We start from the raw sequence: 13,645 nt of genomic DNA on the forward strand, positions 1-13,645 counted from the left end.
ACAAACAATGACTTGAGTATGGCTATAATCAAGAGAAACTTCAACATATAATTATTCGAAAACCACACCAAGACAACGCAGAAACCTGCCCTTCCATACAAAAACAAAGGTTCATTTCTCTGCTAGTAGAAGAGATGCATAGCATTCCCTGAAAACCATGTTAACGTATTGTCTTCAACTTCCAATCAAAGTCAAGAAGGAACAGAACCATAAGAAACACCCTGAAGTAATATTGTTTGACAAATTGCCAAATTCACTAAACCGTCAAAACTGTGTTAGCGCACCCTCTGCAACTTCCAATCAAAATCAAGAAGGAATAGAACCATACGAAATACCCTGCAGTAATATTGTAACACATTGTGAAATTCACTGAAAGTTATCCAATACACCAAAAATCGCATAAGGTCAAAAATAGATATACATATATATAATTGCAATACTTAAGCCACTAAATGAAAGTTTGTTTTGGTGAATTCGATGTTCATCAATCATTTTCTGCACAGCTAAGCCTTCAGTCGACATCCGAACACGGCGAGCTCTTACACGGGCCTGAACTCTAACAAGTGCTTGCATGCATGCACCTCAAGGTAACTGTTGCTTGTTTCCTTACCTGACGACCTCGAAACAATGCTTGTAATCTCACAAACCCTTTCAGTGCTCGCAGTGCCCTCCTGGCCTGTAAAACCCAAACCAAAGCCAATGGATTGAAAATAATCATCTCTCAAAACAACCAACCATACAATCTATAAAGGCTCGTGCATGAAGAATGGTTACCAAAAATCCTCGAAAAACAATCTGTATGCAAATGGCGGCCCATTCTTCTCTGACAACCTTGAAGTCTTTAGGAGGAGCCCTCACAATAGTGGCCACTGCAGCATTATAAGCCTCTACAGCAGTAGATATAACTTCAAATGTCTCCCTATTTGAATTTACCCTCTTATGGAAACTTCCTTCATTTCTCCCCTCGGATTCATGGTCACCAGAAATTTTCCACATGCCCCATTTTCTGGACTTTACATTGGTGAGCTTTTTTTGTGCATGTTACAACAAAGTCAATAAGCTTGCTTCCGCTAAATGAATGAACTTAGAACAAGATTCCTACATAACTAATGACTGGAAAAACAATGAAGTAGCACAAAAGACGGGTGAAATGCAATTTCCCAGGTAAGGAAATGCATCTGTTATTAGGGTCCACTGATAACCTAAGATGCACGACTTCGCCATTGAAGACTGAAGAAGCTCTGGATATATTGAAACTAATTTTGGCATCGTACAGTTCCATTTGCGCTTCATATCAACACGACTTCGCCATTGAATACTAAAGAAGCTCTGGATATATTGAAACTCATGCTGACATCGCACTTATATGCTCTCTACCAGGCAATAGATCTTTGACAATTGAAACAAATTCTTCTGAAAGTTGTGTTAGAAGTCACCTCAAGCGTTTCAGACGCATGCCATCTTCCTAAATCCATTAAAGAACAACTTATTAAGGTCGCCAGGGGTATTCCCCTGTACACATATTTAGAACCCCCCTGCAACCCTTCTCTCGCACTTGTCTCCACCCTCAAACAGACATTTCTTGACGCCATTCTTGCATTCCAAAAGATTGAAATTGTAGAGCAGTTAAAAGAGTTCGAAAGCATCTACAAACTATCATAATAATTTAAACAGATGTCTCGAAGATTTGTGAGACTCCCTAAGGAGTCTGGTAGCATCTTCAAACTTGTACATCCACCCTGAAAAGTCATCCTTTCGAAGCACGGTTGATGTGCAACTTGGGGAAGCAATGAATCCATTTGGAGACAATAGTCCTCCCTACCTATCCATTGAAGGCTGATTATATTTCCAAGTGTTTCACTGGAAATGGTCAAACTGGAGCTCAAATGCAGATGTTTAAGTCGCGATAGATTCCAAAATGAAGTTGGAAGCATCTTCAAATTTTTGCACCCACTCAGATAGATCTCTTGGAGGCTTGTCAGATTTCCAAAGGACTCTGGAAGCATTTCCAAACATGTGCACCCACTCAGATCGATCTCTTGGAGGCTTGTCAGATTTCCAAAAGAATCTGGAAGCATCTCCAAACATGTGCACCCATTCAGATAGATCTTTTGGAGGCTTGTCAGATTTCCAAAAGAATCTGGAAGCTTCTCCAAACATGTGCACCCTCTCAAATTTATCTCTTGGAGGCTTGTGAAATTCCCAAAGGACTCTGGAAGCATCTCCAAACTTGTACAGTCATCTAAATGGATGAGTTGGAGATTCACATTTGTTAAGGAGTTTGGAATCCTCTTCAAACTCTTGCACGCAACCAGACTAATGTCTAGGAGATTTGTCAAATTCCCGAAAGAGTCTGGAAGCATCTCCAAACTATCACAATAATTTAAACAGATGTGTCGGAGATTTGTGAGACTCCCTAAGGAGTCTGGTAGCATCTTCAAACTTGTACATCCATGCAGATTGATCTCCTGAATATTTGTTGAAAGCATCTTCGAAGAACCTGGAAGCGTCTCCAACTTTTGGCATTTCTCGATATGTAGACATCGGAGATTTCTCAAATTCCACAGAGAATCTGGAAGCATCTTTAATTTTTCGCAACAAGACAGACGGAGAAATTGGAGATTTGACAAATTCCCCAAGGAATCTGTGAGATTAAGCAAACTTTCACACCCACTCAGATTGAGATATTCGAGATTTGACAAATTCCCAAGGGAATCTGGAAGATAATTCAACCTCTTACACCCCTGCAGACTGAGATATTGGAGATTTGACAAGTTCCCCAAGGAATTTGGAAGATAATTGAAATTCTCACATCCTTCCAAGTCGATGTGTTGGAGATTTGTCAATTTACCCAAATCTCCAAAGCAGGTGAAACCTCTGCAATTTTTTACTATTAGATATTTCAACGAGCAAAGATCGTAAAATTCTTCTGGCAATGCTGCTATTACAATATCTCCCGAATAAAAAAAAAAGCGGGCGCAGTACAAACTTTTGAAGTCGCTTCAACTGTCCTATTGACTTTGGAAGCTCTAAATGTTGAGACTCGATAGTCAATTCCTCCAACTGCAAAGGCACCTGCATTGTTCACACATCCATCATCATAAGAAAAAGAAAAAGCATACTGATTCTCATTTGTAAATTACTACAGCTACATCTACGTACCTGTTGTTCCTCCCACAATTTTTTTAATTCTTTTCCGGACACTTCTAAAACTCTTAAATCCCGCATTGGAATCCAAGAAGGCAGGGAATCGAAGGGACACTCCTTCCAGCGAAGCCATACGAGCTTTGGTGAGCGCACCGAAGGTAAGATGCGTTCAACATAATAGCCTTGAGTGTCCATAAGTTGTAATTTCCTGATCCGCGACACTTGTGCTTCATTCAATGACAACAACTCCTTGCTGCAAATTCCGCGCACTTCTGGATTTACCTATTCGAATTACAAAAACAATAGATAGTATAGCATTATTAGAATTCAAGTTTTTGGCATCTATATCATAATGTATAAAGAGTTATTTTTGGAAAAAGTCAGGATTTGGGTAGAAGCTTTTTGAACGAGCAAGTGTGGTTCAGATGAACCACACTTGTTGAACCACACTGACTGGTTCGAAAAGCATCGACCTAAATCTTCAATATGACTTCTTCCAAAAAAAAAACTCTTTATACATTAGTATAACATTTTTATACTTAATTTTAAAAGTGGCCTTACTTGGAATAGGAAATCTTGGAAGTTGCTAACATATTCAAAAGTTGCGATGAACGAAGCACTTACAGATGGTGATTCTTCCAACAGATCACGAAGTCTCTCTCCGGAATTCCAAACACGATGCGCCATTAATCTTGAAGAATGCACCTCAGTATCGGCAATATGTCTCCCCAAGTCCCTGAGGTGATCATGCATTCTTATTTCTTTATCTTCACAGAATATGTCAGTGCTGAAGTCAAAATTAGCTACAAGATGACGGACATCATACGACAGACACTACTCCAGTGTTGGCATGTTAACCTCGCATTTGTACTGGAGATTTCTGAAGCCTACCAAACCTTGCCAGCCTGATCCGTTCCATATTTTTATCCACTTATCCTTATCTTCCCCTATTGCAAAACAAGCAATATCTAAAAATATTTGCTTCTCCTCTTCACTCAGGGAGTCATAACTAATTCTGAGGGTTTTTTGTATGTCGTCATGTAGTGTTTTGTTAAGAGCTCTCAATACACCTTCCCAGTAAAATTGGTCATCTTGACTATAGAGAAGGGCCCCAAACACTATCAGCGATAGCGGTAATCCATCGCAGGCCTTTAAAAATCCATCTACCAAATTTTCATATTTTGGCGGTGGATCTAACTGAGAGAAGGCATGCGAGCAGAAAAGCTGTCGGGAGTGTATACTATTGAGCCCCCTAAGGTGATAGATGGATGACTCTGTAAGTCCTGCTCTGTTATAGACATTTTTGGGCACTGCAACCCCAATCATACATGTCAATAAACCAAGGGCTCTTAAGTCCCTAAAGTGTTGTTCCAACCCCTAAAAGAACAAGGTCAACTGATTACATCTTCTCCCAGAAGTTCTCCATGAAAAACTACTCAGAACTGGTCAAAACTGGACCATTTCACCTACTCCATAGGCAAAGTGCGTTGCATCTCACCTGAATACACACAGTAGGTGCATTTCATTTCAAAAATCCCTTCTATGGGGTGCGATGGGCGAGAAGGGACAAATGGCAGGGTCAATCCGCGAGGTGGAGAAGCATGGAATCTTCAAGAAACTTCTCCGGTGACACTTGCCTCTCTGAATTTGACCAAGGATGAGTAAGAGATCATCAATCTCCAAGTGGAAGCAAGAAATATCAGAGGGAAGGCACTAATCAAATCTCAAAAGCTGACTCACCTCCCTTACAGACATCTATATATGGATCCCTCATCCCAGAGATCCAGAGGCTGGAATTTTGTATCTTGTAAGGAAGTGCTGCTGGTTTATTGGTACAATTGGGTGATCTAAGCTTGTCATGAGGTGAAGAAGGGATTCTTGCTGAGAGGATGATGCTGGGTCAGAACAATTGGTTGTAACTCTCTTGGCTCTTTCTTGATTATCAATAAAGCTATTCAAGTTTTCCTCCATACTCTTGTGTGATTTATGTTTTATGCATTTGTATGGTCAATTTACATCTGATCCTAAATTGTTTATGATAATAGATCTATGTTCTCGTATAATGTTATGCTGCTTTGATTCTACAGGTACTCCGTGAAGCTGGGTATACAAGAAAGCAAGTAGCAAAGGACTATCAGAAGAGAGAGGAACGAGCAAGGAACCAAGCGCAAGACAGAGGTTGGTCTCCTTTATTCCTCCCTTATCTATTTCTCGTAAAGGAAAACGAAAGTAGTCTTACTTTGTTTGTTTCTAAGGTAGCTACCAGCCTTTGTGGGATTAGCATCTTTGCATAGACACTTTTCCCTGTAACAAAATGTCGACTCCATTGGGGAGCGACTAGATTGTTTGTTCATCTACATTTGTTTACTTTATAAACTTACAGACGGAGCCTAAAGTCAAGCCAGCTAGCCTTCGAACTGCACTTGCTTTGCAAGTGAAAAGTAGATCAACGTTGCTTCAGTCAATCTCCGGGTTTTGTTTATGAATTAAACAATTGATTTACAAGCTCTCTAATTTCCCTTGTGGTGGCTCTAGTAACCTCCTTAGATCTACCCCTGTGATTGATTTACTGATTACCACTTGCTTGGCCAAAATCACTGAACTGAACTGCAAACTATGATCCGGAACCCAATCAAAGTCTCGTCCCTGGTCCATCGCACTGTCTGTTCTGTGAACTTCAAATGCAGCGCACTTCCCGAGTGTAGTAGGTGCGTTGCATTTCAGTTTCACTGTGTTACAAGTGCGCTGAACAGACAAGGCTTTGTTCCTAAATTTTGGTTTCTGTGTTCATTATTTTCAGTTCTATTCATGAGTTTTGCTGCCTATAGTCAGTACACCTCTGTTTGAAACCCCCTTCCTTGCTGTTACTCAGCCTCCATTGTGCAAAGAACTGTAAATGTTTTTATGTATTTTTTGAGTCATTTTCAGTTCTCCTTTACAAAGAAGTAGCGTAATTGTACCGTCGTTTCTTGATTTGAAAGTGTCGCAAGTGTCGTTTTCAGTCATATAAGAGAATCTGATTATTCTTGATAGTCGATTACATTGTTACTCCTGTATTTGATCTGAATTAATAGTTTTCCTAGTGTCGAAATCAAGTTTTCATTTCCAAATCGCAAAGTGTTGTCATTGTCTTCATTTTGATTTTGAAAAGAAGCTTGTTAGTAATTGCCGCTTTGAAAATAATTCAGATTTGCGCATTAGCTTTCTTTTTATCATTCACGTATTAAGAAGGCTGAAAACAAATACATGCATGTGCATTTGCATTTAGACTGTTTGATTGGGTTGATTTAGGACAGTGCATATAGTGTGTGCTCTTTGCTCTTTGTTGAAAGAATACTGTCTCTCTTTCCTTAGCAGCTAGGATTTTCATTGCATAAAGAAGATAAAACGATTGTTTGTCATCTTAGATTGCATTTTAGGAATTGTGTATATACATCACGTGGTGAACTTGAAAGGCAAATTTCTTAAGCAAGATCAACATAAAATAAATTTAATGAATCTAACAATGCTTTGGAACCTAACGAACAACATCTAGAAGTCTAGGCTAGAGACGTATTCCGGCGTCATAAAGCCTGGTAACTGTTGTTTTCACTGTTGGTTGGGTGATTCCTCCACTTTGAGACGATAAGTGCCAGTACGGACTTGTGCTCCCACGTACCGTCGAGTATATTTTGGGAGACCACAATAGGCTTTATCCTTTATCCATAGGAAGCCGTGTCTGCCGCCCTATCGATCGCAATGCACTGAACACAGCATTCGGGAAGATTGACTACCATACCGTAAAAAGTATTATGCAGTTTTGCGATTGGTTTGGTAATCCCTCTGTCTAGATTTCCAGAGCAGTCCCTTTTGTTCCTTTTCAGACTCCTTAACGGAAAAGGTCCATTTGAGCACTTGTCACTTCAGGCTCATTAAAAATCGAAGGCGACTAGAGTCATCTTTTGTTTTTTCTCAACTCTTAAAAATTGAAAAAACAAGTTGTGTCAAAGCGTCTAAAATTTATTTTAAATGGAATAATCATCACCTTTCCTACGTTGGTCTTAGGTTGAGAAAATGGAGTACACCAACCAAGGAATTCCCCTTGGAAGAAATCCTAGTCCCTTCTCCTCTTGGGGAGATGTTGGTGCACCCCATATGGCCACCTTGTCACTTCCAGGATTGACAATTGGCTTGCCCGTATGGCTCTTCTCAACTTCTGTCGTTCAGAACACTGCAATTCCTGAACAATCGAGTCAGCAACTAGACAACGCCAAAGTTACCCCCCAACCTTCCACTTCGTCCAACTCTTCCTCTCCTCCTTCCTCTTCGCTTGATAGAGCTGGTAAAGCCCAAAATCAAGTACCTGAAAAGAAGAAGAAAGAGAAGAAGAAGAAGGAGCCAAAGGCGAAAAGGGGCAACCAAGCATCGTCTAGCGAAAATCCACACATTGCACCGACCAGGCTTAAATCGCCATGTGTCATTTGTAAAGGAGATCACTTTCATCGAGATTGTCCTTGCATCCCTCGGATCTTAAGGGACTAGTCTCCTCGTTTGCACAATCCGGTGTCGACAACCTCTGATGATCATGTTGAAAGTACAACGTCAACTAGTGAAAGTGAAGCCCTTGGACAAAAAGGAAAATATAAATTTCCTTGTAAACTGTGCAAAGGCGATCATGCCGTCCACCGTTGTCCCTTCTTAGATGAAGCTAAAAGAGTTTTGGACGATCGTTCGGTTTCACCGTTACGACTTCCTCCTGGATATAAAAAGCTCTTGCCGAGTCCGTCGCTAGTTGAAAATCCGGCTGGCACGGCCTTGTGGTCGGCCGAAGTATCTATCATTGAAGAAAAACCATCTGAATCCATACCAGACGAAAGTCAAAAAGTCGAGGCGGCGGTTGACCCGGTCTTGCCTTCAGAGGTTCCATCTTCAGATGATACAGTCACCGAAGAGAACAAGGATGACACCATCCAAATTCTTTTCGTAAGCACAGACTCCGATGAACATGGGGGCAATCTACCCATTCCTTTACCGCAGGAAGGAAGTTCATCAAAGTCGTATCCGGCCGTTTATTCGGTCCCACCTCCAAGAAACCTAGTTGTTTCCTTCGACTGGAATCAACTAGGTAGACCCCGTTTACCGGCTAGTGTACCATTTCGAATCATTACTCAAATATATAGAATGATCATGGCTGGTACCATCATAGATGAAGGGGCTTCTGTGAGTATCCTATCCTCGACTGCTTGGAAGGCGCTTGGTTCACCATCACTTTTGCCTGAGATGAGAAATCTAACAGGCTTTGACAAAAGAACCAGTCGACCATTAGGGATCCTTCCCAATGTGCCCATAACATTGAGAGGGAAAACCGTTCATATGAACGTAATGGTAGTCCAAGGACCCCTGGATTATAATCTACTCCTTGGACGAGACTATATTTATTGCATGGGAGCTATTGTCTCCTCACTCTTTAGAGTAATGTGTTTTCCGCACGAAGGAAGAGTGGTCAAGCTCGTAGACCAACTTTTATTCCCCGGTTCACGCATAGCAAATAGTCATATACCATCCCTGAATGGTCTTTTTACGCAAGGAATGTCTCATCAATCCCCAGTCCGTTCACCTGATGAGCGCGAGTGATTCGGGGGACATGACAGAAACCCAGGGGGCATGCACCCTGGTCTGCTTCGGCAGGAAAACCTCAGGGATAAGGTAGGTTTCCGCGAGAGATATATGACTAGTCTGACACTCCCGTCCATGTTGGAAAAGTGGGTTAGACTGGAATAAGATTCCCTCATCAAAGTTATGTGAGTGGACACCTTTGTCTATTTCGGTAGACATCGCAAAAGAAGTGTTTTGTTTGTGGTACGAATAGAACAATCTTTGGTAACCTGAAAGAGGTAAACCTTTCCTGATAAAACAAATGTTTTGTCTGAGAATTGACGGGTAACCTCGAAACTCTATTTTATACCTGGAGGCATGCAAACCTTTTGGCATGCAAGCAAAGAGCGATCATTTATCTTTTTTTTTGGATTGTTCGTTTCCTAACTTGCATAAAGAAAGGATGTGGAGCGAGGTATAAGCTTCTGAAAAATGGCATCTTAAATGAGACATCCTTATTATACGATTGGATCGAGCAGTTTTAACGCGGACTTCATGCTCGTTAAAAAATAAACATAAGCAATGAGAAAATGTTTCCCCCATAGTTTAAGCTCATTAAAAAATGAACCAATTTCCGGTAAATAACCGTCGTGAATGTAGTACTTCAGCCTTTAAAGCCTTGGTCGTGTTCTCATTATCACCTCACTCTGTATTGGCCGATCATTCACCTCCACTTGATTGTTTACCCCTTTTGAGGAACAGCTGCGAAGAGTGATCTTGTTAGCCATCCTTGTGACACTGCCGTGATTGGAAAATTCCAAACCTTACCTGGAATCAGCTGCTACCCGAATTTATCACTCGTTCCTTAAAAACGAGTCTCCTTTAAGCTCTTTTCAACTAACTCGTAAAATATGCAAAGATTGTCGAGCCATTGGCCTCTCCAGCTCGTTAAAGTGACCAGAAGTGCTATCCCTCCTTTAAATTTTAATCTTTTTTGACCTGAGGGATCATTACACAAAAAGATCGAGCGCTTGGCCTTTTCTGCTAGTTAAAAGTATCGAAAATTCATCCCTTCTGTATTGTTTTATACTTTTTCGGATTTAAGGGATTAGATTACGAAAAAGGATTTTTGGAGTTTCCTTTACGTTCCTTTTCAGACTCTCTAAAAATGAAAAGGACCGAGTTATCTTTGTCGTTAAACTCGTTAAAACCTAATAGCGACAAACTTGTCCATAATGGACAAGAACGAGTTTCACTATTGCTAGGCTCGTTAAAACATAGCGATGGGTTTGCCCGAAGGGAAAATTATAGAACAAGCATATGTTATCCTCCTCAAGCTTGAAAAAAATAAAGAGGTATTGGTCAGTAATGACTGGGGAAAAATTGGGAAGAAAACTTGAAGAAACTTTGTTGGTAGCAAATCGCTCTTGAACATGACACTTTCACTCCACATCCTAGTTGGGTTGGGTTGTTCCATTCACCGGTCACATCACCATGGTTCCATCACACCATCCACATTTGGGGTTAATGCTACCAATCCATCATGTCAATGTCGCCGGTATGTTCAAGAGAAGTCGCTCAGAGAATTCACCTGTGTCTCACCCGCTGCAATACATTTTCGCTCCATTTCTTTCATAACCGCCACCCTGAACTGCGTATCACCAGATTGTTTTCACCTCCATTAAAATCATTTGCTTTGTTCCGTGTCATTGATGTGGGATTCACTAAGGCCCTCCTATGACGGATCGCTTCTTATCGACATCAGCTCATTATCCAAGAAGTCGATCTAGGAACAACCCTTTCAGTACTTTGAAGCTTGCATGCCTCAATGGCAAGTTTCTCACTTCCGGCGACAGGTTTACATCAATGGCCTTCGACCGAAAGATTTTGCATGGTGTTCAACGCCAAGTCCTTTTATTCACACCATGTGAATTGTACTGTAGTACCTTGAGGGTCATCATCATTATGGGTGATTCCTCTCGCGCCTGTTAACGGCTTACATCATTGGCTGATAATCAGGGGATGTCTTTCCATGTTCGACTCCAGAACATCTCTCACATGGATCGACTTGTACTTTGAGTGAATATCGAACGAGATTGAAGACCCCGAATCTAGTTTCATCCATCCGGGTTGCGATATATATTCAGGAAAATAAAGACATCAAATGTACATCATTGCTGCACAGATAATCATCCAATCTAAGGGATGATGGCTCTACCAGAATCATCAGTTTACACTCAGACGATTGTCTGTCTCATGTACATGAAAATGAATTTATAAAACTGAGCATGGGAATGCCCGCCTCAGCTAGGTCATGAAAATATTATGAAGATAATGTATTGTATTGTATCTTATTACAAGTCTCCTTCCAGCTTGAAAGAACTTCAGATCCTCATGATAAAGCATTTCACCCGACATCAACAAATTAACGACCTCATGCTTTAGGGGGCAACTGTTATAGACATTTTTGGGCACTGCAACCCCAATCATAAATGTCAATAAACCAAGGGCTCTTAAGTCCCTAAAAGTGTTGTTCCAACCCCTAAAAGAACAAGGTCAACTGATTACATCTTCTCCCAGAAGTTCTCCATGAAAAACTACTCAGAACTGGTCAAAACTGGACCATTTCACCTGCTCCATAGGCAAAGTGCGTTGCATTTCAAAAAGCCCTTCTATGGGGTGCAATGGGCGAGAAGGGACAAATGGCAGGGTCAATCCGCGAGGTGGAGAAGCATGGAATCTTCCAGAAACTTCTCCTGTGACACTTGCCTCTCTGAATTCGACCAGGGATGAGTAAGAGATCATCAATCTCCAAGTGGAAGCAAGAACTATCAGAGGGAAGACACTAATCAAATCTCAAAAGCTGACTCACCTCCCTTACAGACATCTATATATGGATCCCTCATCCCAGAGATCCAGAGGCTGGAATTTTGTATCTTGTAAGGAAGTGTTGCTGGTTTATTGGTGCAATATCATAGTGTTAGGTGATCTAAGCTTGTCATGAGGTGAAGAAGGGCTTCTTGCTGAGAGGATGATGCTGGGTCAGAACAATTGGTTGTAACTCTCTTGGCTCTTTCTTGATTATCAATAAAGCTATTCAATTTTTTCTCTATACTCTTGTGTGATTTATGTTTTATGCATTTGTATGGTCAATTTACATCTGATCCTAAATTGTTTATGATAATAGATCTATGTTCTCGTATAGTGTTATGCTGCTTTGATTCTACAGGTACTCCGTGAGGCTGGGTATACAAGAAAGCAAGTAGCAAAGGACTATCAGAAGAGAGAGGAACCGAGCAATGAACCAAGCGCAAGACAGAGGTTGGTCTCCTTTATTCCTCCCTTATCTATTTCTCATAAAAGAAAATGAAAGTAGTCTTACTTTATTTGTTTCTAAGGTAGCTACCAGCCTTAGTGGGATTAGCAGCTCTGCATAGACACTTTTCCCTGTAACATGCTCTTATAAGTAAACCCTTGTCACGACTTGTAACCAGGATCAAACTCCTTGGATGAACAACATCCTTAATTGGCAAGAAGGCATCTAGTTGATCTAAATGGTCTACATCATCTAATATTACAAGAACTTGACAAGCTGAGAGATTCTTTTTAAGTTGCCCTATACCTTCGTCCCACCGCTCAATTGGGATAGTTACACCTTTAAGGTCCTTAACTAGATTAATCTGTAGAGAATGTAAAGACTTTCTGGCTGCCTTTTCCCGCACATCGAACAGAAAGGAAGATGCTCCATATTCTGATCTATGACGATTAAAATACTCTTTGGCAAGCGTGGTTTTTCCGATTCCACCAGCACCCACGATCCCCACAACTTTGGCCTCCGGGCGCCCTTCTTCATGCGATAGCACTGTAGTTTGAAGCTCTTGCATTTTTTCTTCTAAACCCGTTGGAAATTTTGCCACATCCAACGGTGGTTTTGGAACCCTTTCCAGCACGGTCTGTACGACCTTCTCCAAGAGCTCTTCTTTGTTCCTGAATAATCATTGAGAAGTATGATAACAAGTGAGAAAAGCTTGCCTAAGTTGTTATGCAAATATCAAGCAAACAAAATATAACAGACAGATTGGTATAGTGGGAGATGCTCACCCCTTAAAGGCATCCAAATCAAAGCCGCTTATTTTAGCCACACGACAAAGAGCGTCTCTCCATTTCTGAATGGTCTGCAAGTCGTATCGCTTCTTCTCTTCGTGGATGCGAAGGGCTTCACTGTATCTTCCTGCATACTGGAGTTCAGAAGGCTTTACGTTGTAAAACACTGGAAGAATAACAGCAGCCCTCGACTCCATGGAGAGAATATCGCGACATGGACAGAGGCGACTCCAATAGCTGCTTCTATTTGCGGGGAAATGTCGGATCCAGCCTTCATTTCTGGGTCGTCCAAAAATACTTGTAATCGAGAGCAAGTAAGGCGATGATAGAGATCCTTGGCAAAAGTGGCCTTAACATCAGGCCCGCGATGGTTGAGAAAAACGTCATAGCGGGGATAGGGAGCCGAAGCAGGAGAGGCCATGGAGGAAGAAGATGCCATTAGAAGTGGTATTTGATATTGGATAGATAGAAATCAGAAGCAGATGAAGTGAATGCAATGAAAAAGAAATGGTAAAACAGAAACCCAACGCACAGAGTTGTCTTCTCAGCTTTCCTTCCTTCAGAAGAAAAGTAGTCCGACCATAGATTTCATTTGATTTTTGGTGAGAGAGAGGCGGTGTGAGGAAGGCGATAGAGAGGCCATCCGGAAATAGCGCATGTGGTAAAGCCCTTCACAATCGCAATTTACAGATAGGCCTTAGCAATTTCCGCATGGTCCCAGTCTTTATCCTCGCCAACGGAGGTTTGCATTTACTCGCGGAACTAGGGGAGTATTAAACTCTTTAGCTTTTGTAGTGCAAAATAATCTTAATGTACACGC

General features: G+C 41.3%; 1 protein-coding gene across 1 annotated transcript; it reads right to left on the minus strand.

The window, feature by feature from the left end:
• Window positions 1–2,373: 2,373 nt before the first annotated feature.
• On the minus strand, window positions 2,374–13,022 carry LOC149259152 (uncharacterized). Its single transcript, XM_089453433.1, has 6 exons — window positions 12,823–13,022; window positions 12,128–12,708; window positions 3,772–3,950; window positions 3,163–3,429; window positions 2,990–3,075; window positions 2,374–2,644 (listed from the first exon to the last, which is right to left on the minus strand). The coding sequence occupies exons 1-6, from the start codon at window positions 13,020–13,022 to the stop codon at window positions 2,374–2,376; spliced, it is 1,584 nt and encodes a 527-aa protein (XP_089309559.1).
• Between the last annotated feature and the right edge of the window lie 623 nt (window positions 13,023–13,645).

The sequence above is a fragment of the Pinus tabuliformis genome, chromosome 6, assembly GCF_031772625.1.
Source record: "Pinus tabuliformis cultivar Carrire ecotype Pingquan chromosome 6, CPIR1, whole genome shotgun sequence".
Lineage (NCBI taxonomy): Eukaryota > Viridiplantae > Streptophyta > Pinopsida > Pinales > Pinaceae > Pinus > Pinus tabuliformis.